We start from the raw sequence: 27,969 nt of genomic DNA, 5'->3' as shown, positions 1-27,969 counted from the left end.
AGTCAGGAGTCCGGCCATTCTGAGCAAGTGAAAACAAGGATTCGAGCTCCCCAAATAAAGTATGCCTGAATGTTCGATAAAATTCGAGGGGTAGTGAATCAGGGCCAGCAGCCTTCCCCGCTGCCAGTGAGGCTAACGCGAGTTCGAGCTCTTCCCGTGTTCTCGGGGAGGAAAGCGCACCCGATTGTTCCGGTGTGACCCTAGATGTTATGTAGTCACACAGAAATTCCTCACTCAATGGAGCTTCAACGTCCACATCTATGGAATAAAGCGACTGTAGAACTTTTGAAAAACCTCGAGCGCTTTGCCCGGTTGATCCTGGATCTGGCCTTTTTTATCTTTAATGCGACATATCCGATTTGATACACCCTTGTGCTGTAGTCTTTTAGCCAGCAGTCTACCTGTATTCTCGCCATACTCATAAATGTCCCTTTTGTACTGAATAAACTTAGCAGCCAGTTCCTCCTCAAAGTGTTGGTGTATTCTGTTTCTACGGATTGCTAACTGTCGCTGACATCCCTCTCTTTTTTCCTGGTCAGCAATAACTCGAATAAGTTCTTCCTCTGCTTCACGCAGCTGGGTAATCCAGCCATTGACCCTCTCTTTAATCGCCTTATGGCGATAAAGAGAGAAGCTAAGAGTCTCCCCCCTCGCCGCTGCCTTAAAGGTGTCCCAAACAATTCGCTCGGGTTGTGCCCTTATTTCTCAGAAAAAAATCTGTTATCCTATTTGTCATGTGATTGCAATAGTCTTGGTTGAGCAGTAACTTTCGCTCAAATGTCCAAGTTGTCGCGGCTGGTTTTGGACCACTGTCGGAAGTTGCAAAATTAATGGATTATGTTCCGAGATTACTCTGGGAGGTAACTCGCAAATTGCCCCTTTGAGAATCGAGTCTGAAACAAAAAAATAATCTAGAGGTGCACATTTTCTATGGGGAGCCGAGAAGAAAGTGTGATTAGGCTCAGACGGACACAAACTCTGCCAGACATCAACCAAGGCGTGCTCATGGTTGAGCCCGCGGAAACCTTTAAATGTCTTGCCCTTCCTCCCTAAGTATGGGGAATTATTATATAAGTCAAAATTAGAATTCAGGTGAATGTTGAAATCCCCACACAGCACTTTGGGAGAGGGCCACAAAGCAAGTTCGATGCTCAAGAAATTTAGGATAGAGGGGTCGTAAAGATTGGAACCGTACAGAGAACAGACAGTATATGGTGACCCCCTGATCAATATTTCAGCAATAGCCCACCGACCAAAATTATCCACCTTCACCTGCTTAGTGATATAAATACCTTGCCTAGCCATAATAGCTACACCACTAGTAGTTGTTGTTTGCCGAGAACAAGCAATCAAATCGAGACCGACTTCCTGCAACCAGGGGCGGTTGTTCCATGATACGTGAGTCTCCGGCAGGCATAGTAAGTCTATAAAAGTCAAAGGAATATCCCTGGATTCAGTCAAGGACAATATTATTCACTCTATTCTATCTTATACCATATTACCTTCGCACAGTGTGCTAAAATGGTATGCTAATTAAACATCAGTCACAGACTAAAATGTAACGTTTACACTCTTTTATTTGAAAAATAAAATAAAAAATATTTTCCTTTTTCATAAAGGACAAAATATTGTTAACATTTCAGAAACAAGGGTTTTTCTGAAAACATTTCACATTGGGACATCTCATACAGGACATTAAAATAAATTAAAACAGTTAATATTTCATCAAGATTACACAACCAATGTATCAAAAAGAAACAAATATATCATAAGCTAATCATCCAAAAAGTGACACAGTAAATATTCAAATAATTTAAAAAAGAACAAGAAACCCCCTATGTATTGAATAGCACAAGTGGTATTGCTACGGATTGGTCTGATCCAATGAACATTTCCACCAGATATATGTGGCTTCCAGTGTCCAAAGTTGGGGTATATCTGGAGCCCACCTGGGCTTAACTTGGATTCTATGTTACAAAGTACGTCAACGCGTTTCGGAGTTTATGGCCGTAGATATGGTCACACCTTCTTCAGGACAGTTCTCTTGGGGTCATCACGATCTTGTACCTGGTATCCTTCTGTATATTAGAAAGATATCAATAAGTACATGCTTCTATCAATACTTTAATATCACAATATAACCTTTTGACAGACCAGTTTGCTTATTTCTTCATTAAGTTTCTCGGTTAAGTTTCTAAATTTACTAGGATAACAGTGGGTCTCATTTTCATGCCCTCGGGGTGCATACCGTTAGTGTACTCCTCTTTCTATTATGCACCCACGTTAACTATTCATCATAATCAATTCATTTACAAATTTTGCATCAACCCGAAAATCTCACAGGCCCTCCGTTACATTTTCGTGACCTTTTGAGTGAGCAACCATCTGGGGTGTATTTTACACACTACTCGGTGTTGTTAATTCTATTGCTCTACTAACCTCTATTGTTGGTATTGGAGCTCAGACATGCCTGTGGGGATATATATTTCCTTTGTTGACCCACACTAGTTCAGCTCTCTTATCGGAAGATGATTCTTTATCAGGAACCTCTAGGGTGTATCTAGGGGATGGTTTAATGGAAAACCATTGGGTCTTATTCCATAGGTTGTATAGATTATGCTTACATTTTACTTGTGATCTCATTGTTCATTACCTTTTTTCCTATTTTGTATATCTCGATCTTATATTCCCTTATGATTCTGTATATAGTTGGTTATCCCTCCGACCTTTGGTAACGGTGATTAATCTTTTGTATTATCAGCCAAGCTCTGTAAAGGTATGACAGAAATATTTGTTGTCTGATATAGTGGATATTATTTTATCTCTTTCCCTAGAATACCTTTTTTAATCCTCTTACCTTCTATCATTACGGGTATCTCATTCACCGGGGTTCAAACATATGGTGCAGACTATTTGATGAGTCCTTCAGCTTACTTGAGGAACTGGATATGTTCTACAGGAAAAACGACATTCGCGGTTTGAGTAATATACACATAAGTTCTATCGTATAAAGTTTACTAAGTGTATCTCACTACTTATGCTCTGATTGGTATGGATTGTGTTTAAAAGCGTATTTCAATTGTATTATTTTCACCAACAGAGCTCCTCGAGAAAGGGCCATGCCCGAAATGCATTGGAGCAGTTGTGTTTTTGGAAAATTACCAATAGAAGAGATGAATTGAGATATTCACAAAATAAAAACATGTTACAAATGAAATAATTGAACTCGTTTAATTATGTTTTGAACAACCTAACGGAGTCTGTCTCACAAGAGGAACCCACACGGTGTGCCCAAAAACAGGGACGCACTCACTTTGTTTGTGAGCTATCAACACTAATCTATCATTTGAGTAGATTGGAGTTCATCTGAACACTATTTATTATACCAACGGGACTTTAAGGACAGTTTACAAGAATTCAGGTATTTCCAGTAGGTAGTGTTACACGTGGATTTGCTGATACAGGGTGCATTGGTAATACCGGTGCTGATATCATTCCTTTCAGGATGCACCTGCCACTCGAATGTCCAAAACGCTCACATCTCTGCAGCTCGAGCACCACCCACTCAGCTTCGTTTTTAGGTTTCGCTGGGGAGCGGAGCCGATTAGGCTCCGCCTCCAGAGAAATCTAATGAGTATAGTAAGCACTATGGAACACGCCCCCCCGTCCGATTGGCTAGCTCCATAAATGGAGCCTAGCCATTGGACGAGGGGCCTGTCCATCAATGCCGGACCAGACACGGGGGCGTTCCCGAGATTCTTTGGCTTTTGCTGACGTCACGCGACGCCGGGAACGCCCCCGTGTCTGGTCCGGCCGGCCGTGCTTGCTGCTGTCCTCCCTCCTCCCGCCGTCCCCACGTTTCCCTCCTCCCTCCCGACGTCCGTGTCCTTTCCCGCCCCCCTCATCCTCTCCCGCCCGCCCCCCTCGTCCTCTCCCGCCCCCCCCGTGTATGGACTTGTGGGCCGATCGAGTGCCCACCTCGATTGATTGTTATCTTTAAAGAGCCGGTGCCCACCCGGCATTTGCCCGATAAAATCAGCCCCCGCCTGCCTGCCTAAGGAGAAGGGCCGCTGCGCTGCCCGCAGCGACCCGGAAGTGGTTGGCCGGAAGTGCCCGCCCCCGCAGCCCGGGGGGAAGAAAGAAGAAGCCTGGCGGCCGGTTTGCAGGGCTCCCGTGATGCGAGGGAGCCCTGCTGCATCTAGGAGAGCCCAGGAGGAGAGGAACCCCGCCCGCGGCCCCAAAGCGACCGCCGGAGGAGTGCTGCAGGGAGCAAGGCTCCCGTGTGAGGAGGTTAGCCCCGCCCGCCAGAAGACAGCCGGTGAGTGCGGGTGCTTTCAAAGGGGGGGGGCTGTACTTGTAAATGCTTGTGCGCATAGCCCGGCGCCCCGGGCGTGGTGGTGAGGCCCGCTCTGCTGACACCGCCTCTTGGTTACAGCGCGGCGCCCTCCCCCCTGGCATCTCCAATGTGACCGGTCCCAAGCCCCGAAGTGCAGTCAGCAGAGGGCAGCCTGGCATGAAGGCCTCCGCACGTCTAGTTTAATTCATCCTGCCTCGCCCTCCTTGTTCCCACAAGTCTTCCCTTCTGACCCTCTGATACTGCCCGTCTCCTCCCGAGACCCGCCTCGTCTTCATTGCCTCACGCCTCCGGGGTGCCCCCAGCCCACCTCAGTTCCACCCACCCGTCCTCTGTTCCACCACCTCTGCCTTGATTACAATCACCCTCCCTCTGCTCCTGCCTTGGTTCCACCCACATGGTTTCACCACCCTTCTTTGCTGTGGTCTCGATTCCACCTACACTGCCGGGGTTGCACCCACCTTTCCTTGTTTTTTACTGCACTCTTCTAATTCCGACTTTTTTTAAAGTTATCTTTGTCTCTCACTGGGTGCCGTAGACATACCCCCACCCACTTCTATTTTGTATGTTATCCCCACTATTTTAATCCAGCTGCTTTTTTTTGTTAAACCGCACCTCCCCCAATTATTACTTCCCTCTGGATTTACCATAAGTTTTCTTTGTTTACGTCCATGGGCAGGTAATTTCATCCACCACTCTCAGGCCTATGCTGGGATCACCGGCTAAATAAAAAGGTCTTGCTTACCCAGGCATGTCCAAAATCCCTTGTCTTACAACACGTTTCCCTTTCACCCCCAAGAGACACCTAATTTGTCCAAAAACCTCTTTAACTACATAAGATACATGACTTAAGAGAAGGCCATTCATTGGTGAACCACAATGGTTTAGATTTGCACATGACCCCTCTGCTCTCTGGAATGACTTAAAGCTCTAATTTGCTTCATTCCCTGCCGCTCCTGTGTTCACCCTCAACAGATCCTCTGTTCAGTTTGTTTCCAGAGTGTGGAGTCCTACTTTCCTTTGACCCTACGATGCTGCTGTGGGCCTTCCTGGCTGCTCTGGTCGCCCTTCTGTTCCTCCAACGTATCTGGTGGCCCTATCTGCCCGCAGACCTGGCCTTCTACATGCGGCTGATGCGCTGCATGCGCATCTCCCTCGGGGCAAGGAGGCCATTGTTTGGGGAGTTCGGTGGGAGGTGTTAGTCCCTAGGATGGGGTTGAGAGGCTTTTCTGTGGAACGCTTACAAAGCGCTTCTGTCTTTTAAGCACTGTAAATCGACTTTACTAGTACCCCCTCTTTATCGCACTCGCCGACTCTGAAAGGATGAAAGGCAGAGTTCTCCTCACCTGGATTTAAATTACTGCTGCAGTCGGCGCGAGCCTTATACAGTAGCATCTTTTGGAATATGATTATCCCTTCTGTTCTGTGCGTTAATGTGCATCACTTTACTGCCCTGCAGCTACATAGAAATACACTAATGCATTCCTGAGATTTATATAGCGTGGGCGCATGTGTGCTGCACAGAGTAATAAGTAACCATTGAAGAAAGTACCTTCAAACAACGTGTGGTGCTCGTTTGCCCCACCCCCGTCCCACGCATCGAGATGCCTCAAGGCGCCAGCAGGATAAATTAAGCTTTCAGATACCAGTTCATTTTTGTACACTCTGCTCAAAAGTTTTAATACCCCTTGCGTTCATAGTTTCGTTTTTGTAGGAGTGGGCAGATATCCGGGGGTGCAGGGGGCTTCCAAGAAACAAACATTTGGCTGTTGGGAAGGAATAGCGTGCTGTACAAACAAGGTTTGATTTGAATGCGTCACGTTATGCACGCTTAGGGTGTAGTTTAAGATACCCAGAGGTTATTTTTTGGGGTACCAGTTATACCAATGTTTACTGGATGCCTGATCCTATACCCAAGCAACCATCATCTGCTACCTTAGGCCAATCCGTTGTCTAGGTGGATGACTACAGCTCCTAGAATGCACCAGGCCGACAAATGACGCCCGGGGCTGGGTTCTTGGTGTTCTGAGTAGCATTTCTTCCTTGAAACGAACAGACCCTTGCTCTAAAGGAAGTAGTTTGTGCTCTCAATGAGCAGGCACAGAATTGCCTTCTCTACAAATATCTTTGTTTCTGTACAGTGTTTATAATACATCACTTCAGGCGTTGCCTAAAGGCTGTAAATGTTAGCTGTTACTTGTACCCAAATAAGTGATACTTAATTGACAGATCTAAGAAGGATGAAAGGACGAGTCTCCCTTATAGAGGGTATGCAGAATTGACATACGTTCAATATATATATATATATATTTTTTGGGGGTGTATTAAATACAACATTGAGTTGGGGAAGTTGTCTGTGTGTGTCTGTTTTTATTGTTTCTGTGATTTCTGGAGATGCTATGCACAGTGCGGGGCTCCTGCATCCGGACTGCACTTGTACTCCGCAGCATGCAGCACCCATGACTCTTCCCTGTGATCTCACCAAGCGCTGTGTGGGTTTGGCCATCACTCGGTAACTTTAGGAGGTGGAAGATCATTGGCCTTGTTAGTAAAACCCGGATAAGAGCATTTGCAGCTTCCGGTTTTAAAGCCCAGTTTTGGGCCAATATTCTACCTTTGATCCCGAGCAATTTCTCTCCCCTACAGCTACATTCTGCGAGATATGGTCCTCCCAGGATGACGCAGTCAAGACCTCGGATGTGGGTAATAAAGTTTAGTTTGGTGTTCATTTTCACTTCCAACGGCGTGAGCTACTGACTGAGTTCTGCTTGTTCACTTTACTGAATTGTGTGCTCCTGGGCAAACGCCATATGACTGACTAAATCAGTCCGACCCCCTCCTTCTTCCCAAACCAGTAGCCCTTGGGACAGGGGACCAGGCGACAAGGATTTGTTGGCGCAGTCTGTTTGTCACCAGTTGTCCTGGCAGATTTCTGCTAATTTAGCACATGTTCTGGGTTTAACAGGGGTAAAGTAAAACGGGGGATACGCTTTTTTATGGGTTCCAAGGCAGTACTTTGTGTTGGCTATTATTAATAAGCAGTTTTAGTTTGCTTGATACTATGTTTAAAAAATGTTTCATTTAATTTATTCATTTGTACCACATTCTCTGTTTCTATATTGATGAGCTCTGTCATTTAACTCATCGGATCTTTTTATTTATTCAACAAATAGTGCTACCCTGCTCGGACACTCTTAGCTACTGGTCATATACACTGACAAAGCCAATGGGCCTGGCTTTGTGGTAAAGTGAATGGTATTTGTGACTAGCAGCAACAACGCTTTCTTTGCCCAAGACTCTGTAAAGAAGCTATTATAGGACAGTGATTTTTTTTCGAGGAGCTCGCAGTATATAGTGTGTATAAAAAAAATTATGTTTTTTTAAAGTCCTTGCACAGTGAAGGGGTCTGTTGGTGTGTGTGTGTGGGGGGGGGGGGGGTCTGTTGGTGTGTGTGTGTGGGGGGGGGGGGGCTGTTGGTGTGTGTGTGTGTGGGTCTGTTGGTGTGTGTGTGTGTGTGTGTTTTTGTGTGGCATTTGCCAGAGATTAAACTATTGGCATTGTAAATGACAATGCCATTTATTTATCTGTTTTCAAAACCAACACATAAATACAAATTTTGTCATTTACAATGCCAATAGCTCAAACTTTTCAAAAGGCGAAACCATTGCATTGTAAATGCTTGTTTTTTCTTCTGGGGATTTACTGCAGTTCTCAGGCAGACATCAGCATCTCCGTATCACTGTTCGTAGTAATGTGTGTGCTGGCGAGGCTTCGTGTGTGCTGTGTGCGGTTTGTGTGCACTTATGTCATGTTTGCGGAGATATGTGCTAGCTGCGGTCTTTCGGTGTGTTTGGTCAGCATGCTGCGGCGCGTCTGTGCTGCGTGTTATGGAATCTGTGGGGGGTTGTGGATTGCGCTGTGTTGGGTGTTGTAAAGTTTGGAACCCATCATCCACCTGAGTACCAGAAACATCGTACAGTGGGAGATGACGCGCGCACACACACACAGTCGGAAAGAAATGCCAGGCGGCTGGAGGGAGGATGAGGTGAAGTTCACTGCAGGCGTCGCTCCTCTAGTCTGAGCTGTTTGTTGCAGCTGCAGTTGTGTGCAGTCAGAGCCTGTCTAGCACTGCTGATGCCGCCGCCTCTCGGAAGGACGGCTCATCCTGCTCGGATGAATGAATGAAGTGGGGACGGGAGGGGGCGGCCAGGCGAACAGCGCCCACCCTGAGCCCCAGCCCGAAGGGGAGAGTACGGGGCCCTGCCCCTCGATCATACCACGGACGGACGCGGAATTTTGCACGGTATTTTTGCACTAAACTACTGACCGGGAGAGGAAGCGTCGGCTTGTTTCCAAGAGGAACCGCGTTCCTGGTTATCTGGAAATATTTGCTTTTGGACGCATTTCTCAAGAGCAGCTTGGCGGCACTGGAGCATCTTGAAGGGAAGATGGTGCGACTGCAGCAGGGCACGGAGGCAGGGACCGCACGGATCTGATGCAGGCTCCGAGATTGAAGCGGCAGCTGCAACCAGAGGAGGGAGAGCAACTGACGGAGACGGCGGCCGGGCATCGCCCCCGCTCGTAGCCGTGAACGCAGGGGGCAGACGGGAGCCCTGCGTTTATTCCTTCTCCTTGGCGTTTTTACTTTTCATAGTGCGTAAGCCGATCACGGCATTTTATAGGACTTAGTAGCATTCTTTCTGAGTGGAGAGGGCCACCCCCCAGAGCCCCCCCCCCCCTCCCTCCCCAAATACTCCGCAAGCGAGAGGCGCCCACCTGAGGCAACGTGCGCACCGCAAGAACAGAGCGCACGATGAAGGGGCGAGCTGAGGGTGGGAGGCTCCGTCCATGCTAGTCCCCAGAGGCAGGGGAGCTGTGCCGAGAGTTTATGCAGGGAGACGAGCTGGGAACGGTTCTCGTTCTGCGTCAGTCTCAGTGGGCGAAGACAGGACTCCCGTCCCCCGCTTTCAGAAAGTCTGTGGAGGAACTGAGACCCGCTTCAGAGATTGAACGCAATGACAGGCTCGCGCCCCCGGGGATATCCGAGCGGGGGAAGGAACACTACTGAGGGTTAGCGATACAGCGGAGTCTACCTGAGGAGGGGCGTGCGACCGCAGGCGCCACACCTGATGACGTCTGTGCGTGAGAGCGACCTACACGCGTTAGTCTGCGGGTGAGACGTGCCATCCAGAGGGAGTCTTTCAGGTAGAGAAGCACCCGAAGAGGGAGTCTCCAGGACAGAGGAGTCCACCTGAAGACGAGTCTTGAGGAAGCAGGGTCTGGTCCAAGGAGGAGGTTCCCACTTCAGAGAGTTTAGGAGGAAGAGACGCAGGTGGTAGGACCTGAGGCCCTACAGAGTGAGTGTGAGAAGAAAGCACCAAAGTAGGTCTGCTGAACCTCACCAGGCGAAGCTGGTGGAGCAGAGATCCCAAACGGGAGGGTGTCTGTGTGAGGGCAGAGTGAACCTGTGGAGGGTGCGAACTTTACCCAATGGATTGTTCAGATGGAGAGGACCCAAATATGGTCGGACTGAGTCGCATTGAAGGGCATCTCTGGAAAGGACACCAGCACCCCTGAAAAAGTACATTCAGTTGGGCAATCTTCATACCAGAGCAAACTTGATGAAGCACAGGATGATGGGAATGTGATTTTGTTCTCTGAGATCGGGCCTTCTTCTTCAAAGGAGAAACCACTAGAAAGGAGGCGCCATGGCCGTACCTGAGCAGACTGGAGTTATTGTGGTTGAATGAAACTTTTCCCCCTGTGGCCTATTCTGTAGACGTGAGAAGAAGTAGCGTTACCTCAGCTGGTGTTTATCCCGTGCTTTCCAGCCGGACTGAATGAGGGGGCAGCGGACCCGAGCTGGATTGCCGATGTCCACACAGCCATGCAGCTGCCCCACTGCCAGCATTGAGAGCAATGGTCAGCGAAGAGGAGGCAGAGAAAAGCAGCAGAAGCCGGGTGGACAATGCTGGCACCCACAGGAGAACCGAGTGGGCAGGTGGGGCAGGGGTAGGTGCTGGCACCAGCCTACCAAGGAAAACCACAGTTGGTGTAGGCACTGCACAGCATGGGACAATTGGGCGGCAAGTGCCTCACACACTTTCTCGCAGTGCGCAGTCACCCAGTGGGCATGCACGAACCTCCTCAATAGTGCGCCACCGTGCCCAGATATCCTCCAGCCGTGTGCCTACCACTACTTCTCATCGCAAGCCGCTAGTACTTTCCCGCCAAACAAAACTTCATGGGCTGAGGCACTTTTCATCCACAAGCCGCCCTTTTCAGCAGCGTGCCTTCTGGTTTTTGGCCTTCTGCACCTCTTTGGGCTTCTTATTATCTTGGTCCTCAAACCGTTTACTGTACTGGCTCTCCTTCCCCTCCCATACCAAGGTGCATCTAGAGTGGGGCAAGGAGCTAGCATTCCCTGCCATCACCCTGTGCAACAACAACCCGGTGCGCTTCCCACGCCTCAGCAAGAGCGACCTCTATTATGCGGGACACTGGCTAGGTTTGTTGCTGGCCAACCGGACCGTACGGCCGCTAGTCCTCGAGCTGTTGCAGGACGACGAACGCTACAGCTGGTTCCGGAAGCTGGCAGACTTCAGGCTCTTTCTGCCACCACGAAACTTCGATGGCATCAGTGCCGAGTTCATGGACCGCCTGGGTCACCAGCTAGACGACATGTTGCTCTCCTGCAAGTACCGGGGCGAAACCTGTGGCCCACACAACTTCTCCTCAGTGAGTGGTTTGATATCCAGTGTAGATATTCACTAATCTGAGTGTTATTTGCACAATTGTAAAAAAGTGTACATAGAATGTAAAGTTTTGTTAACATCTAGTAAAGGTGGTTGTGTCATGCCGTTAAATACAGTATGTTGTAAGAAAGAACATTTCCAGGATGTCATCAGAAGCTTGGTCTCTCTTGTGGCTCAGAGACAAATGGATATTGTGGCATGAAAATACATGCTTTGTGCAACATGATACAAATGGGTGAACATCAGTATGCCCATTGTTGACGAATGAATACTAACTCTACTGTGATAATAACATCTGTGAGTGCTCACCATCTGAGTTAAACCATGCACAGTTGTGCAACTTGTTTGATTTTTGTATCTAAAGTGTGTGATATTTTAGTGTGACTGATGAGTGGTATCTCTGGCCCCTGGTCAACTTGACAAAAGCATGTGTCCTGTAGTTGCTCTTGATAAATGTTCTGCCATTGGTTAGATAAGTGTCAAACGGGTTTCTGCAGCAGGCTTATGGTGTGATGTCAGCAAGTACCATGTTGGTTCGCGCATAGCTGTGGTTTATGGTGAGGGCCTTATTATCACAGAGTTACATGGTAATTGCATTAACAGGAGTATAAGTGTGACCGCTTCAGGTCCATTGCGTGTTGTCTCCAGCTACACATCGGTCACGTGGCACCAGCGCATGGAAATAGTCTATGGGACTACTTCATCAAGTGTGTCTCTGTGACCACATCAAGAACAGTATATACCATGTGATAACGGAAAATGCAACATATCTGCACTCTTACATCAGCTAGTACAATACAGTGCAAACATATGGTCTGTTAGAGCACCCTGTACATTCCTGTCAGCTGGTATATAAAGCTTTGTGTCGGTGGTGTGACGTCAGAGAGGGTGTTATATGTATGTGTGACGTCGTCAAGTGTACCTGTGTTGTTTGGTACCAAGGCTTGCATGGTGTTGTTTGTGTGTTATAAATGAGTGTGTAAGAGTTGTCATTTTTGTGGCACGACCCAGTGCATGATTATTCATGAAGTGACGTTGACAACTTCCTGTTATCAACAGTGTGGCGTAAACAACTGTATAATTTTCATTATAGATGTCCATGAATGTCTTCCAGCTGTGGTTTAACTACTAGTATACAATAGCAATGTCATGTCATGTCAACAAATCTATATTGTCAGACACACAAAAAACAGCATGGGTAAAATAAAGAAAGTACATTCTTTAGGTAAAGTAAAGGAAGTACATTCCATAAACCATAAAAACACTTTCCTTCAGAATGCTCGTCACTGCAGTGATGTGAGGTAACATTTGAATCGACGTAGAGCGAGCATACTATCACTCTTCAATACTGACAACCAGTTGCTGGTAATTGCTATGGGTAACATGCCAGGGTCGTGAAGCTTTTTGACTCTGACGTGAAACAAAGCACAGTTATTCTACGCCATTTATCATATTCGGAGGTTAGATGCAGGCTGCGTATGTGTAGCGGCTTATGAAGTCCACTCTAAAACTCAAAATACTCCAGGACTACACACCTTCAATTCAACTAAATGCAAGAAAAGAAAGCTACATATTCTCTTGCAGATATCAGTAATGAAAGGTTCAGGCTGAAACGTTTCTGGGACAGTAACACACTAGAAAAACGAGTTGTAGCTATCAACAGTGCAGCAAGTGCATAGGCGCCGGAACAGTAAGGTGTGTCCCCCATTATGGGCGCATTTTGCCACCCAAGTGAAGGTAGGAAGGTGTATTTTTGTAACTTGCACGAGGCACCCGTGATGGCCAATGAGAAAACACATTGTTTGCTGCTTTGTCAATTAGATCCGAAGCATGGTTGATAGGTTGCAGTGTGACTTCCGTTTGACCTGTAAGTATATATAATGTATCTCCCTGTCCGAAATTATATAACAGTACTAGACATCTCCCCTTAGAAAGTACAGAGCCGCAGTTGAAGGAGGCATAGTGAGATTACCACATGGGTATCAATGAACCCAGCGGGGCGGCGGAGGGGGGCGGGGGGCAGGGGGGGGGTCATATTTCAACAATATGTACTTGAGTCAACCTGTCAATTTTGCAAAGTAAAGATCATTTCTCACTATCCTGCACAAGATCACACTGTGGCCCGGGTATACTTGTGTAACTTCTGTAAGCTACCATTGTGACTACATTCTGGAAGTCAGTTTTCGTACGTTCGTCGAAAAGTGTGTGTATATTATGCAATACTTTAGATGCTCATGGACATATCGGTATTTCACAGACACACAGGGGATCATAGGCTCTGACCCTGCCAGAAGACCCGAGCAAGGAACTTACACATGTGAATAGACCAGTGCTATAAACGGAAAAGAAAAGGGCCGGTACTCACCAAATTTATTAGGGTCGGTCTTGAGGGTCTCGTAGGGGCGCGTCTGGGGGCGTGGCTTCGAGGCAGGCATTTAACAATGGTGGCATTTTCTTATTCAATGCAAAAGCGCTCTAGTGTCCTTCGGCCAAGTTTCTTCATATATGCATGTCGTAATTGGTGTTTTCGCAGTTTTATATTGTGCGAACTTGGCTAGAGGGCATTAAAGCTTTTTAGTTGAAAAGCAGAAATTTTACATAAAAACATAATTTTTTTGTTTTTCTTGTACGGAAAGATCACCCAGAATAACAGGATGCTGAGCAGAAGATGGGATTTCAGCTCTCTGTGCCATGAAAACAAAATAATGTATGCTTTTGTGTAGAACTTGCACTACTCATTTAAAGTACTTTAATACCAGGCCTGGGCAGGGAACTGTGCTCTGTTCACAGAGTTTGCAGAGTGTTCTGCACTCCGCGCTCCGTGGAGCTCGCGGAGTGTAGAAAACTCCTCTTCGCATAGTGCAGCAGAGTGTTTTCCCCGCTCGCGATTGCGAATTGTAAGTTCACGATTGCGATCAGTAAATTCGCGACATGCTGCTCTGGTAGAATTTCCACCTGAGCAGCAGGAAAACCAGCACAAACTGCAGTTCGCACTGCACTCCACCACTCTCGTAACTTTGCAAAGTTTTTTTGTAACTCCACAAACTACACCCAGGCCTGCTTAATACCCTCCTGCCAAGTGTGCGCTATATATAACTGCAAAAAAGTACTAATTTCGCACTGTATACATGAGCTGAACTAAGCCACTGGCATTGTGCGCTCTGACAGAGTATTCCAGCGCTGCAGCCTTACACTCTAACTGACAACGCAAAAGTTACAATGTGGGTAGCTCTGTCCGACAGGCCACATCTCCTTACTCCTGTCATGCTGTCAGATAGAGTTTAAGGCAGCAGCAGCAACCTAGCTCTGGAATACACTCACTGTTGACTGTCAGAAAGCGCCTCACAGACACACTCCCACTGAAGGTATTCAGCAGCACCTGCGCTGCATGACATCCCATAACCCAGAGCCCGACCCCAGCTTGCCTCTAGGAGCACCGGTACTCTCTTAACACAAGGAGAAGTTCCGGTACTCTAGGGGAGAAAACTGAGAAGTGCCGGTACTCGGTACTGGTTGGTACCGGCCCATTTAACCTCATAGGAGCGTCGAACGTTCAGCGCCCAATGCTGAACGTTCGAAGAACGAATGCTGGCCTTTCGGCCAACGGTCGTGCGCAGCACTGGCAAGGTAGTGCTCGCGACGACCGCTGGCCGACGGCAGCACTTAAGGGGCTAAAACACTGGAACAAACATACTTTCAAAAGCGCGTCTTTCCAAAGCGAGGAAGCATTTCCCCTCTCTTTGGAAGTACTACTAAAACAATCTGCATTCAATTGCTTAAATTTGCTTTGCTTATCTATGAAAAGTTGGGTCAACAGGCTTATCCTTTCAGGGAGCACAGTGGAAAATCTAGTTTTTCTGTTTTGTGACCAATCACACCTGCTTAGAAATATGTTCCTTATGTCGGTGTAGATCATAACTTCATTTGATGACCATGACCATTCCTCAGGAACTCCCTCGGTATACACCTGACGTATGCCCAGTTTTTCATGCCCATCTAATTCTATTTAGGAAGTGGTGCCCGACTCTAGGTGCATTTTACTTAGCAGAAACATTTCCTTTATGAACAGTACTATTCGCTTGCAAACTAGCAAGCATATTCCCTGCATCATTCAGAGTACAGTTTGGTTTACAGAGAGTATTATTATCTGGCCAGGGAACTAGGCTTGGAAGGCAAAATATATTTCTGCTCATTGGGGGGTATATTTTTTTTAAAAATCACACAGTACAGCACAGCACAGCACTCTGGCGTAATGAAACTTGAGGGGGCTCCCCTGCAAGGTATGTGGAGGGGCTTCCTCAACACTCAATCTGGAGTTCTCCGGACAGAGTGTTGTGCGGACGGGGCCATGAAGCTTGGCTGCAAGGGCCTGTGTTATGCCACTGGCCCAGCAAGCCTCCTTGCTGCGCTCTGTTGCGTGATACGTAAAGGTCAGGAATGCACTGTATTTAACATTATACAGCGCATTCCTGTCTTTTCGATGCGCTGGTGCCTTTTTGGCTGCCTAGCGCCAACGCTGGCACCCTTGCACCCTGGTGCAAGGGTGTCTGCATTGTAAGCACCTTCCTGCACAAAAACAATCCTCTGAGATATTTTCCTCTTTCTATGTGTGCTGCAGAATGCAGCACACACAGGGAAGAGGAAGCAATGAGGAGAAATAAAGCTATTTCTCCTTGTTGTGCTTCCCCTGAGTACGCATTGCATTTTGACACATTCCGAGGTCTACCAGTGTTGGTAAATCTGGGAATGTGTCAAAAACCATTAGTGGGTTCTTGGGAACACCCACGCTCCACCGATGGACATCCTCCCTATGGTAGAATAACGCAATGCAGCAATTTGCGCTGTGTTGCATTACTCTAGATTTATCAAGCCACACAGGGCCACACAAGGTGGCTGTGCATGGCTTAATCAATCTAACTTAAGAGATGTGTTGCTCTTGCGCCCCATTGCGTGGTGCAAGGGCAATGCAACTATTTAATAAATATGCCCTGAGTTTCATGTGAATGGTCTTTGAAAGCGAATCCACTGGACATTGAAGAAGTATTCAAGAGACTTGTAGTTGAACTGTCAATGCCCAAAGCGAAGGTCGACAAAATCATTAAACTTTTTAAACTTGTGACCGAGATATTTCAAGTAATATTTTAGATTTTAGATACATAGAAACATTATGTATGTAAGTTTTTCTTTATTGAAATGTACTGATAGTATTAGATAGAATTGTTTTAATGCACACATTTTCCATGCATAGTCTGTGAATTTGGAAATACCAAAATGGTTCTCATTTTCATCTACTTCAGGATATTAAAAGTCAAACTCATGATTACATTGAACATATGCAACAGGTACATGAACACACTAATCTAGCTCATCGATAAGGATAAGAATAAGAATCTTCATGATTGGTTCCCAGTGACTTGATTCATGACATATTTTTAGCTATCCAAATCGCAAATTATTTTCATTGTTTGGTACTCTATAAAATCCGGCATGGATCCTTTTCAAGTGGCCCTATTAGTTCCACTCTTGGAATAGATCACAATTAGCTAGGCTCAACTGAATTTTTTTTTCAGGTTTAGTTTGGATTTATTTCTCAACTATAATACATGTGAAATAACAAGGGTGTGATGTTGAACCATACCCTGTGGTAATCTGTACTAATATAATAAAGAGAGAGCCCAAACCTTTGAGGCGGGTAATCTCAGGTACCACAGCACCAATCACAACACCCAATACAGCACTGGAAAGGGCAATTGCAGCAGAAGGACATAGGCTATGCTGACGCCCACCATATACATTTAAAAGGCAAAAGAACCATGCCAGCAAAGTAGTCCCTTGTGGGCGTGTCTGCGTTGTGCTGTGGATGTGACAAACACTGGGGGCATGTGGTATGTTCCGCCCTTCAAGCCATGTCTCATATCGTTTGCCAATACCACCCTGCTCCCTTTAAATACACCTACACCCATAATCATAAACCTCCCTTACTCCTTAAAATACCCCAACACCCTTAAACACTAACCCATCTTAACCCTATCAATATACCCTGTACCCCAAAACCCAAACCTATCCCTAAACCCTAAAAATACCCCTGTACCCCAAAACCCAAAACTAGCCCTGAGCCCTATAAATACCCCTGTACCTCAAAACCCAAACCTACCCCTGAACCCTAAAAATACCCCTGTACCCCAAAACCCAAACCTAGCCCTGAACCCTAAAAAAACACTGTACCCCAAAACCACCCCTGAACCCTAAAATACCGCTGTACCCCAAAACCCAAACCTAGCCCTGAACCCTTAAAATACTCCTGTACTCCAAAACCCAAACCTACCCCTGAACCCTAAAAATACACCTGTACCCCAAAACCCAAACATAGCCCTGAACCCTAAAAATAACTCTGTACCCCAAAACTCAAACCTACCCCTGAACTCTAAAATACCCATGTACCCCAAAACCCAAACCTAGCCCTGAACCCTAAACATACCCCTGTACCCCAAAACCCAAACCTAACCCTGAACCCTTAAAATACCCCTGTACCCCAAAATCTAAACCTACCCATGAACTCTAAAAATACCCCCATACCCCAAAACCCTAACCTAGCCCCGAACCCTAAAAATACCCCTGTACCCCAAAACCCATACCTATCCCTAAACCCTAAAACTACCCCTGTACCCCATAACCCAAAACTATATCTTAACCCTTAAAATACCCAAACACCACAAAACATTTCCCTTAGTACCCCAAAACATATACCCCTATACACATACTTACCTTATCCAAACATTAAAAAAAAATGGTTTTACCATTCATGCATTTACAACGAATTTCGTTGTAAATGTATGCGTGGTAAAAGCATATGAAATGTAATGCCATGCGTTATAATGGCATTGCAGAGTCATGGTACTTTTGTAATGAAAGTATGCGGAGTGATCGTATGCGGAAAGAATTAATGGGTGTTTACCCTCCCCCGGTAAATACATTGGTGGCATGGCGGCCCACATCTCCAGCAACATACTCATATTTTTTCACCACCCATTTGAAAAATGCACAGGTCTCTCTCATTGATGGCCAGCACCGACATACACTTTTAGACACACCTCCCGCCACAATTTCTAGAATTATGAACTTTAGAGCTGGGGAGCTACTTTCGAATCTCGGCATCAGCCCAACATCCTGTGATTCCAGGCAAATCGCTTTGTCTCCCCGTGCCTACCACAAATGAATGTGTTCTTCTGTAATATAAATTGTGCTCATGTCATGTTGTCGAGTTCAAGCTATATAATACTACAAGGAAAAATAAAGTAGGGAAACTCGAGTTCACACACTACTGAGCGCGCACTCTTAAGTGCATCAGCAGTGCACTGTGAATCGGAGCGTTTCACAGGCCTGTCACAGATAAGAAATGCTATCAAAACGAAATCCTCAAAACAATATACTACTGGCCGGCAGCAATTCATACCCGAACAACGTCGGGATGGGCTGCTAGTATGTTAATAAAAGATACAGTTGCCTAAAACTGTCCCCAAATCCCCCAGCTCAGAATAAAATGCAGTTGCAATGTGTGTAAATGCATACATGTAAAAAGCCATAGCAAAGAAAACGTGCCTCGTGAGTACGAGATGAGGGCCAGTGACCCTTGGTTCCTAAGTGCTGCTCCAGGTGAGGGAAATAGTAGGAAACAGGGATCAGCATTGGATCAGCATTTTTGATCAGTTTTTGCCTTCAGGGAACCTATAACTCAATTAACAAGATAACTGCCCAAACCTTCCTTCAGATCAGAAAGGAGCTGAAGACCAACCTCTTCAGAGAACACTACATATCCATATGATAGGACTCACCACTGATCTCTATATTGTAGGAGACACCACTGATCTCCATATGATAGGAATCAGAAGTCACCAATGATCTCCATATGATAGGGGTCACCATTGATCTCCATATGATAGGAAGCATCACCAAACTCCATATGTTCGGAGTCACCACCGATCTCCGTATGATAGGAATCCCCACCAACCTACATATGATAGAGGTCACCATTGGTCTTCAAAGAATAGGAGTCATCACTGGTCAAAATATGATCCGAGTGACCACTGATCTCCATATGATAGGAGAGACCACTGATCTCCATATGATAAGATGTATCATTGATCTCCATATGATGAGTCGCCACTGACAACCATTTGGTAGGAGTCCCCACTGAGCTCCATATGGAAGGAGTCACTACTGATCTCCATATGGTAGGAGCCACCACTGACCTCCATATGGTAAGAGTCACCACTGACCTCCATGTGATAGGATTCACCATTAATCTTCAAAGAATAGGATTTACCACTGGTCAACATATGATAGGAATCAGGAGGCACCACCGATATCCATAAGATAGGAGTCACCACTGATCTCCATATGATAAGAGGTATCATTGATCTCAATATGATAGGAGTCACCATTGATCTAAATTTGGTAGGAGTCACCACTGATCTAAATTTGGTAGGAGTCATCACTGATCTCCATATGAAAGGAATCATCACTGATCTATCTATGATAGGAGGCACCACTGATCTCTCTATGATAGGAGTCACCACTGACCTTTATATGGTGGGAGTCATCACTGACCTCCATATGGTAGGAGTCACCACTGATCTCCTTGTGATATGAGTCAGAACTAATCTCCATGTGATAGGAGTCACCATTAATCTTCAAAAAATAGGAGTTACCACTGGTCAACATATGATAGGAATCAGGAGGCACCACCGATCTCCATATGATAGGTGTAACCACTGATATCCATATAATAAGAGGTATCATTGATCTCAATATGATAGGAGTCACCACTGATCTAAATTTGGTAGGAGTCACCACTGACCTCCATATGGTAGAAGTTACCACTGATCTCCGTATGAAAGGAGTCAGGAGTCACCACGGAGCTACATATAATTGGAGTCACCACTGATCTCCATATGAAAGGAGTCATCACTGATCTATTTATGATAGGAGGCACCACTGATCTCTCTATGATAGGAGTCACCACTGATCTCCATATGGTAGGAGTCACTACTGATCTCCCTATGATCAGTCACCACTGAACTCCACTTGGTAGAAGTCACCGATGATCTCCCTATGATAAGTCACCCCTGATCTCCATATGATAGGAGGCACCACTGATCTCCATATGGTAGGAGTCACCACTGACCTCCATTTAGTAGGAGTCCCCACTGATCTCCCTATGATCAGTCACCACAGATCTCTCTCTATGGTAGGAGACACCACTGACCTCCATATGATGGGAATCACCACTGATCTCTCCATGGTAAGAGGCACCACTGATCTCCATATGGTAGGAGTCACCACTGACCTCCATTTGGTAGGAGTCCCCACTGATCTCCCTATGATAAGAGTCACTACTGACCTCCATATGATGGGAGTCACTCCTGATCTCCCTATGATGGGAGTCACTCCTGATCTCCTTATGATGGGAGTCACTCCTGATCTCCCTATGATAGGAGTAACCATTGATCTCCCTATGATAAGAGTCACTACTGATCTCCATATGATAGTAGTCACCGCTGACTTCAATTTGATAGTAGTCACCACTGATCTCCATATGATCAGAGTCATCACAGCTCTCGGTATGACAGGAGTCATCACTGATCTCTCTAAGATAGGAGTCACCACTAATCTCCATTGGGTAAGATTCACAATCACCACTGATCGCCACACTATAGGAATCACTAACCACAAACAACCTGCAGCAATGTTAACAATCCACAATCATACCTTAAGGCATTGCAATTGTGCTCTTGAGCTATGTTCACTTAATAACACCTACACAGACATGCTTGCTTACATGGATTCAATCTATATAATTTAATAGCGCTTCTGTATTTTTTCCCACATTGTCTCGGGCAATCGGAACATTTGTGGTAATTTGGGACCAATTAGAATTCCCAGTTATTCCTAGAAGTTTCATAGAGGAGCTTGCTAGGGTTTATATCAGAGATTCAATAAATTGCAAAATATTAAGAAGACTGAGAGGAAGCAAGTGAGAGGATCTTGATGGAGTCTAAGTTAGCACGGGGGAAAACATGCAGTCACATAGTGTGTTAATCACATTTGACTTTTTCCAAAACACACAATGATGGGCATTGCTCTTAACCGCTGCTTTAGTACTTAATGTACCAAACTCAAAGAGTGGTTAATTCTAGTGAGATTCAAGCTTCGACCTGCATATCACAGTAGTGATGTCAGTGGTAGGCATATACGGCCACATGCATCATCCCGGCCGTTTGCGAATTCCAAATTGCGAAAAATAGGGAATCGCAATTTGGAATTCGCAAAATGGGATGCATGTATATTTTCGCATAATATTTGGGATTCGGTAAAAATCGCAATTTTTACCGAATCGCAAATATTATGCGAAATCTAATTTGCGATTTCGCATTTCCCATTGATTCCTATGGGCCAAAAGGCCCATAGGAATTGCGAATTCGCAAATTAGAATTCGCAAAATGTTAATGCATTCCATGGGTGCAGGGGGGGTCCAAAGGACCCCCCCTGCACCCCTGAAATATATTTTAAAGTGGATGTTTCACACACACATGTCCTAAGGACATGTGTGTCTGTAACATGACAGTGTTTAAAATGCTAATTTGAGCATTTTAATTCTTTTTCGCAAATTACCACGAGGTTCACCCTCGTGGTAATTTGCACCCCATAATTGCGAATTCGCAATTTTAAAAACAATCAAGCATTGCTTTTAAGGAATCGCAAATTTGCGATTCCTTAGAAGCAAACGCATTGTTGGAAATCGCTAAAATTAGCGATTTTGCCAAAAATGATTGATGCATACAAAAAAGATATTTAGGAATCGGAAACGGACGATTTTACCGAATAGCACCGTTTGCGACTCCTAAATACCTTGATGCATGTGGCCGTTAACTCGCTCAGCTACCCTCCATAAATGTGCCGGATCTTTGACCTGCAAGTGATACACCCATCTCTGAAGTGGTAACACAACCTGCTGAGCTATCTTACTAGCTTCTGCAGTTTATTCAAAAAGTGCTTTGGCAGCTTGCTAATTTTCACTATGACTCTTTTGTCTGACATTTTCCCAAACCCCTCCTTCCTCGCTCTGCATTAGAAGGCAGTTTACAAACAATCAGAGTCGCACTGCAGTTTACGGCACTATAAACGTCTTATAAATACGTTATTAACACAGTGCATTTGGTTGAACGCTGCAGCTCAGTCCTCACCTCGAGCTGTAAAACCGTTGTGTCAGAGAGAATATGTGAGTATATGTCCCACCGGAGCCCTGACATTTTGAAAGGCCTGTTAATATGCCATTTTATACAAAAATCCTAATATATATCTTTTTACTTATTTTGTTATTATTATTGCTTTCCTAGGCAGTCCCTTCTTATTGCGGGCTATATCTCAGAGACATACAAGGTTTGCTCTGATATTAGAGGAGAGGTCATTAATAGAAATACAGTACATTCATTTCTCACCTAAAATGTGGTATTTTTAACCCTTCGTGCCAGCATAGCACGTTATAATGAAATACTAGATGTACTTGCATTAATTCAAAGTATTTGGGGAATAATTCTTCTTCCTAATCTATTACTACTGAGTCGTGACTTCATGTGCCTTAACTGTAATGAATTAATGCACCTATTTTTCTGCCAATATAACAAATCATCCAATCAGAGGTGTGCAGAAAGAAGATCTTGTTCATGTGTCGGGCTGTAACAGGATAGGGGAAAGCCTGGCATTCGAATCCTATTGCTCTTTTGAGTACATCTTTTCAGACTTCCTCAAAACACAAAACTGGGTGAGTAACACAAAGGTGGGATAGTTTGGGGTTTTTCTCATGCATACTTCTCGTAAGACAAATATGTATTTTTTCAAATGCTTCCCAGGGGCGATCAATGTGAATCCTGACATTTTATAGTACTTTTCTCCATGAGAGCCCTATGTTCTCCATCTGTTTGAGAGTATAAATGATCTTGTGTGTCCTTCCCTGGGGACTGTTAAGTGTGTAGATTTTGGAGGGTGCAAGGTGAAGGTTCCTAACATGGCGCAAGTGGCACACATTCGGTTGCGCAGTTTGCATGACACATTTCTACTCAAAATAACTCTTCTGTTAGAGAACGCTACATGGACAGCTTAGGTATAAGGACAACAGAAAACTTGTGGCCTCATTAGGAGTTTGACTAATAGGTTATTCCGTCAATAATGTTAGAGAGTACCCTGTCTACCAAATCCTCATTCCATCTGCCTCATGCAGAGCATAGCAGACTACCCAATTTCCAATGATGGAGCTCCTCAATGGGGTGCTGTCCTCAGACGGTCCGATGGAGTAGAGGCTGTCAGAGGAAGGACCAGGGCCGGGCTGGGAACAGCAGCCAGCCCTGGCATACTGCTGCTCGAAGGGCCCTGGGAGCGGGGAAGGGGTGAGGTGGGTGCTAGCATGAAGCACTGCTCTCGCTTTTGTTACAGGGGGCCGATATTGCAGTAGTGCCCGCCACAGCCAGTCCAGCCCCGGAAAGGACAAACCAGCATGTGACCTTTTAGGATGGATAGTGTAATGTCTTTTATTTCATGTCTGTCACCACCTGGACAGGAAAAATAATATTATCCACCTTCACACCCTGGGGAAAAAACTCTATGAATATGTGGATCATTCAATTTTGTTTTTCAATAATAAACTCAAACTTTGGGATTATATTATTTAAAACAAAAAGGCTTTAAACGTTTGCTGTGCATCTGTGAAATCTGATGGCGGACATACCCCAAACCTTTTGTCAATTGAAAGGAACTACTGCCACAGCGATTCTTTTCGATACACAGATTTGTCTACTAGGCCTGAGCCAACTCTCACTTCGGTGGTCGCAGTACCCTCACGATGGTGGAGGTAAGGTCTTCCCCCCCTTTCTGACGGACACTGCTTCATCCGCCACCCTCTAAATGCACTCATTAGTGAGCTTCAAATGTCCCAATAATCTGGATCCATGGTAGACTCACCTCAAATGATAAAATAATGCAAAAACGTAATTCTCATCACTAAATAAAGATGTGATTGGATCTAGGAGTATTAGAGACATCAACAGTCATAATAACTGTGTGTATCCTCTGCCTAATAGACTTTGGAATATGTAAGGGATTTCTCAACAAAAGTGGAACCTCTTATTGAAATTACAAACATTTAATTCTAAGGCGTGCCCCACAGTTTTTTGAGGTTGGTGTGCACGTTGCACATGCAGGGCTGATTATAAGGCAGGATGGCACCAGATGACTGTCTAGGTTGAGAGAAGGTGCAGAATCCCTGACTGCTTGTAGAAAAGGCAGATGTCATTCGGTATGCAACGTTTACAACAAAGTTTTTACAACGCACTACCATTACAACGCAGGCATTACCACGCATACCATTACAACGCATTGCGCTGGGGGGCGCTCTAGGATAGGGAATACATTTAATTTTCTATCCAACACCTTCCCTAGTGTCCACGGGGACTGGAGTTGGAATAGAAAATTATACTTACCACTATCTAGCACCTCTAAGCGCTATGCGTTGTAACGGTATTCGTTGTGAATACTGCGTTGTAAAGGTATGCGTGGTAAAAGAATGCGTTGTAACGTCATACATTCATGTCATTCCAGTGCCATGGGTGGGAGGTGGCACATTCTCATGGTGCCGAGGAAGACTATCCACGTGCTGGCCATTTGCATAACCATGTGGGAAGTTGGCGCATTAACCACTTTATCTACACTACTGACCCCGATGGTAATGATAGAAAGCCATTAGTGTTTCATTCAATTCCTTTCAGCTGCTGTAAGTCTGCTACATCATGAAACCATATACCTGCACATAGTGGCGAGGTGACACAGCGCCACTTATATTCCTATTAGGCTAAAACGGGGTTACCAGGGCACTCGCATTGAGGCATACAGTGGCACCCAGCAAGAAATTGAAAGTTTAAACAGTTTCAGCGAAGTACAGTGCAGTGTTGTAATTCATCTTTAAATAAAATGTATGTTTTACTAACTAAACAACTTGTGCTGCAATAAACATATTTTGTCTTTGTCCATACTTTGTGTTTTCTGTGGGATCAGGAATCATAAAATGTCACAATCATACGTTCCATGGACGGGTGTTAGCACAATCAAGGCACAGTGTTTCTTTGTGTATTGTATCCGGTTTGATTGAAGCTGTGTTGTGGATGCCTACGACTGCTACTACTATTGTACGAAAACTTCTATCATTAGTGCTATCATCACCAGTTCTACTGCTTCTCCTCCTCCTTCTGCTGCACCTGTTACAGTGCCGTCAATGGGGATACTATTGTTAAACATATGATACCTCTGTGACTGGTGGTTGTTGTTAGGACAGTACTACTCTTGGTATGACTGCTAGTACTACTAACACTTTGACTTTTACACATAGCATTAAAAACGGTGCCGCTGTGATGTGCAGTGTTTGTGCAGGCAGGTGTTCTAGTAGAACTTTTACCGCTGTCACTTCTGATACTTCTAATACTGTTACTACACCCTGTTATACACCTACTGATTTTCTCATTAAGACTACTATAGTTATTTCTAACATTACTGATACGGCTGATATTCTTCTTATAACTAACATTAGTACAAATGCCCCTGCTGGTAGTCTTACTTCTAGCTGTAGTTTCTGCATGACTACCACTAGTATTGCTATTACTACTATCACTACTACTGTTACAAATACTGAGATTGATATTATTATATTTATTTTACTAGTATTACTGCTGGACCGTGAACTGCTTGTAAAAGTAGAGCCACATTCAGCATGATTAAACACTCAAGAAGACCAGCATCTAGTACTAGTACTCCACCGTTGACTGCCACTAGCACAGTATGTATTACTGCTAGATTTTTAGTACTACTAACACTGACTTTTACACGTAGTAATACAAACAGTGCCGCTGTGATGCACTGTGTTTGTGCAGGCAGGCGTTTTAGCAGAACTTTTAATTGTCACTACTGATACTTCTAACACTGTTACTGTACATGGTAATACACCTACTGCTGATTTAATTACACCTACAATAGTTACTTCTAATATTACTGATACCATTGAAATTCTTATCATAACAAACATTAAGGCAACTGACCCTACTGGTAGTCTAACTTCTAGTTGTATTTTTTGCCTGACTACCACTAGTACTGCTATTACTACTATCACTACTACTGTTAATAATACTGGGATTGATATTATTATAATTATTTTACAAGTATTACTGTTGGACCTTGAACTGCTTGCATAGATAGTGCCACTTTCAGCATGACTAATCACTCAAGAAGACCTGCATCTAGTACTAGTACTCCACCTTTTACTGCCACTAGTAGAGCACATGTATTACTGATAGCTTTACTGCTAGTACTACTAACACTTTGACTTTAACACGTACCAGTACCACTGGAGTGCACAGTGTTTGTGCAGGCAGGCGTTCTAGCAGAACCTTTAACACTGTCACTTCTGATACTTCTAATACTGTTACTACACATGGTAATACACCTACAGCTGATTTAACAACAACTACAATAGTTACTTCAAATATTACTGATACCACTGATATTCTTCTTATAACTAACATTAGGAAAACTGACCCTACTGGTAGTCCTACTTCTAGCTGTGTTTTTTGCATGACTACCACTAGTACTGCGATTACTACTTTCACTACTACTGTTTCTAATACTGGTATTGGTATTATTATATTTATTTTACTGGTATTACTGCTAGACCGAGAACTCCTTGCATAGGTAGTGCCACATTCAGCATGATTAATCACTCAAGAAGACCTTCATCTAGTACTAGTACTCCACCTTGGATTGCCACTAGTACAGCACATGTATTACTACTAGCTTTACTGCTAGTACTACCAACACTTTGAATTTTACACGTACCAGTACAAACAGTACTGCTGTGATGCACATTGTTTGTGCAGGCAGGCGTTCTAGCAGAACTTTTAACACTCTCACTTCTGATATTTCTAATACTGTTACTGCACATGGTAATGCACCTACTGTTGATTTAATCACGACTACAATAGTTACTTCTAATGTTACCGATACCACTGATATTCTTTTTATAACTAACATTAGAGCAACTGACCCTACTGGTATTCTTACTTTTTTGCAGGACTATCGCTAGTACTGATATTACTACTATCACTACCACTGTTACTACCACTGGGATTGATATTAATATATTTATTTTACAAGTATTATTGCTGGACCGTGAGCTGCTTGCATAGGTAGTGCCATATTCAGCATGATGAATCACTCAAGAAGACCAGCATCTAGTAGTAGTACTCCACCTTGGCTTGCCACTGTTGTAGCACATGCATTACTGCTAGATTTACTGCTAGTTCTACTAACACTTCAGGCCTGTCAAGGATCACGAAACAGGCGTTAGACTAACACATTTCAGTGTGGTGATCCGCATCACCGCATTGAAATGCAATGTCATGCATTATAAATAGGCATAGCACCTCCTGGGCTTTGAAGTACTAGCGCTACTAATTGTGCATAATTAATGCTGATTGGGAAAAAAATGGAGTCAGCCGCATGCGCACTGCTCCCAGCAGGCTGGAGATCTGGCTTCACAACAGGTGTAACTGCTACAATGTAACAGTTGGATTCATGTGGCATTACGATTGGTTATATTAGGATGACGTCAGCAGAGAAAACTGCATCAGGAGAGGATACTGTGGCGCAAGCGGGTGTCTGCAGTTCATGAAATGAAATTGTGCTAGCTGCAGCCAGTTGCAATGCCAGCTCTGTTTGCACAGCAGTAATATGTGTTTAAAAGAATGAGAATGATCATGACTGCCA

At 44.8% G+C, this 27,969-nt stretch overlaps 1 protein-coding gene across 1 annotated transcript in view; it reads left to right on the top strand.

Annotated features, from left to right (window-relative positions):
* Positions 1–9,121: 9,121 nt before the first annotated feature.
* Positions 9,122–27,969, top strand: part of LOC147716912 (acid-sensing ion channel 2-like) — a 1,907,803-nt gene continuing 1,888,955 nt past the window's right edge. The window contains exon 1 of the mRNA XM_086923796.1: positions 9,122–11,092. Within this exon, the coding sequence (XP_086779922.1) occupies positions 10,274–11,092 (819 nt within the window). The 5' untranslated portion in view covers positions 9,122–10,273. The remainder of the gene's footprint in view (positions 11,093–27,969) is intronic.

The sequence above is a fragment of the Lissotriton vulgaris genome, chromosome 5, assembly GCF_964263255.1.
Source record: "Lissotriton vulgaris chromosome 5, aLisVul1.2, whole genome shotgun sequence".
NCBI lineage: Eukaryota > Metazoa > Chordata > Amphibia > Caudata > Salamandridae > Lissotriton > Lissotriton vulgaris.
This window is presented reverse-complemented; position numbering and strand designations above follow the sequence as displayed.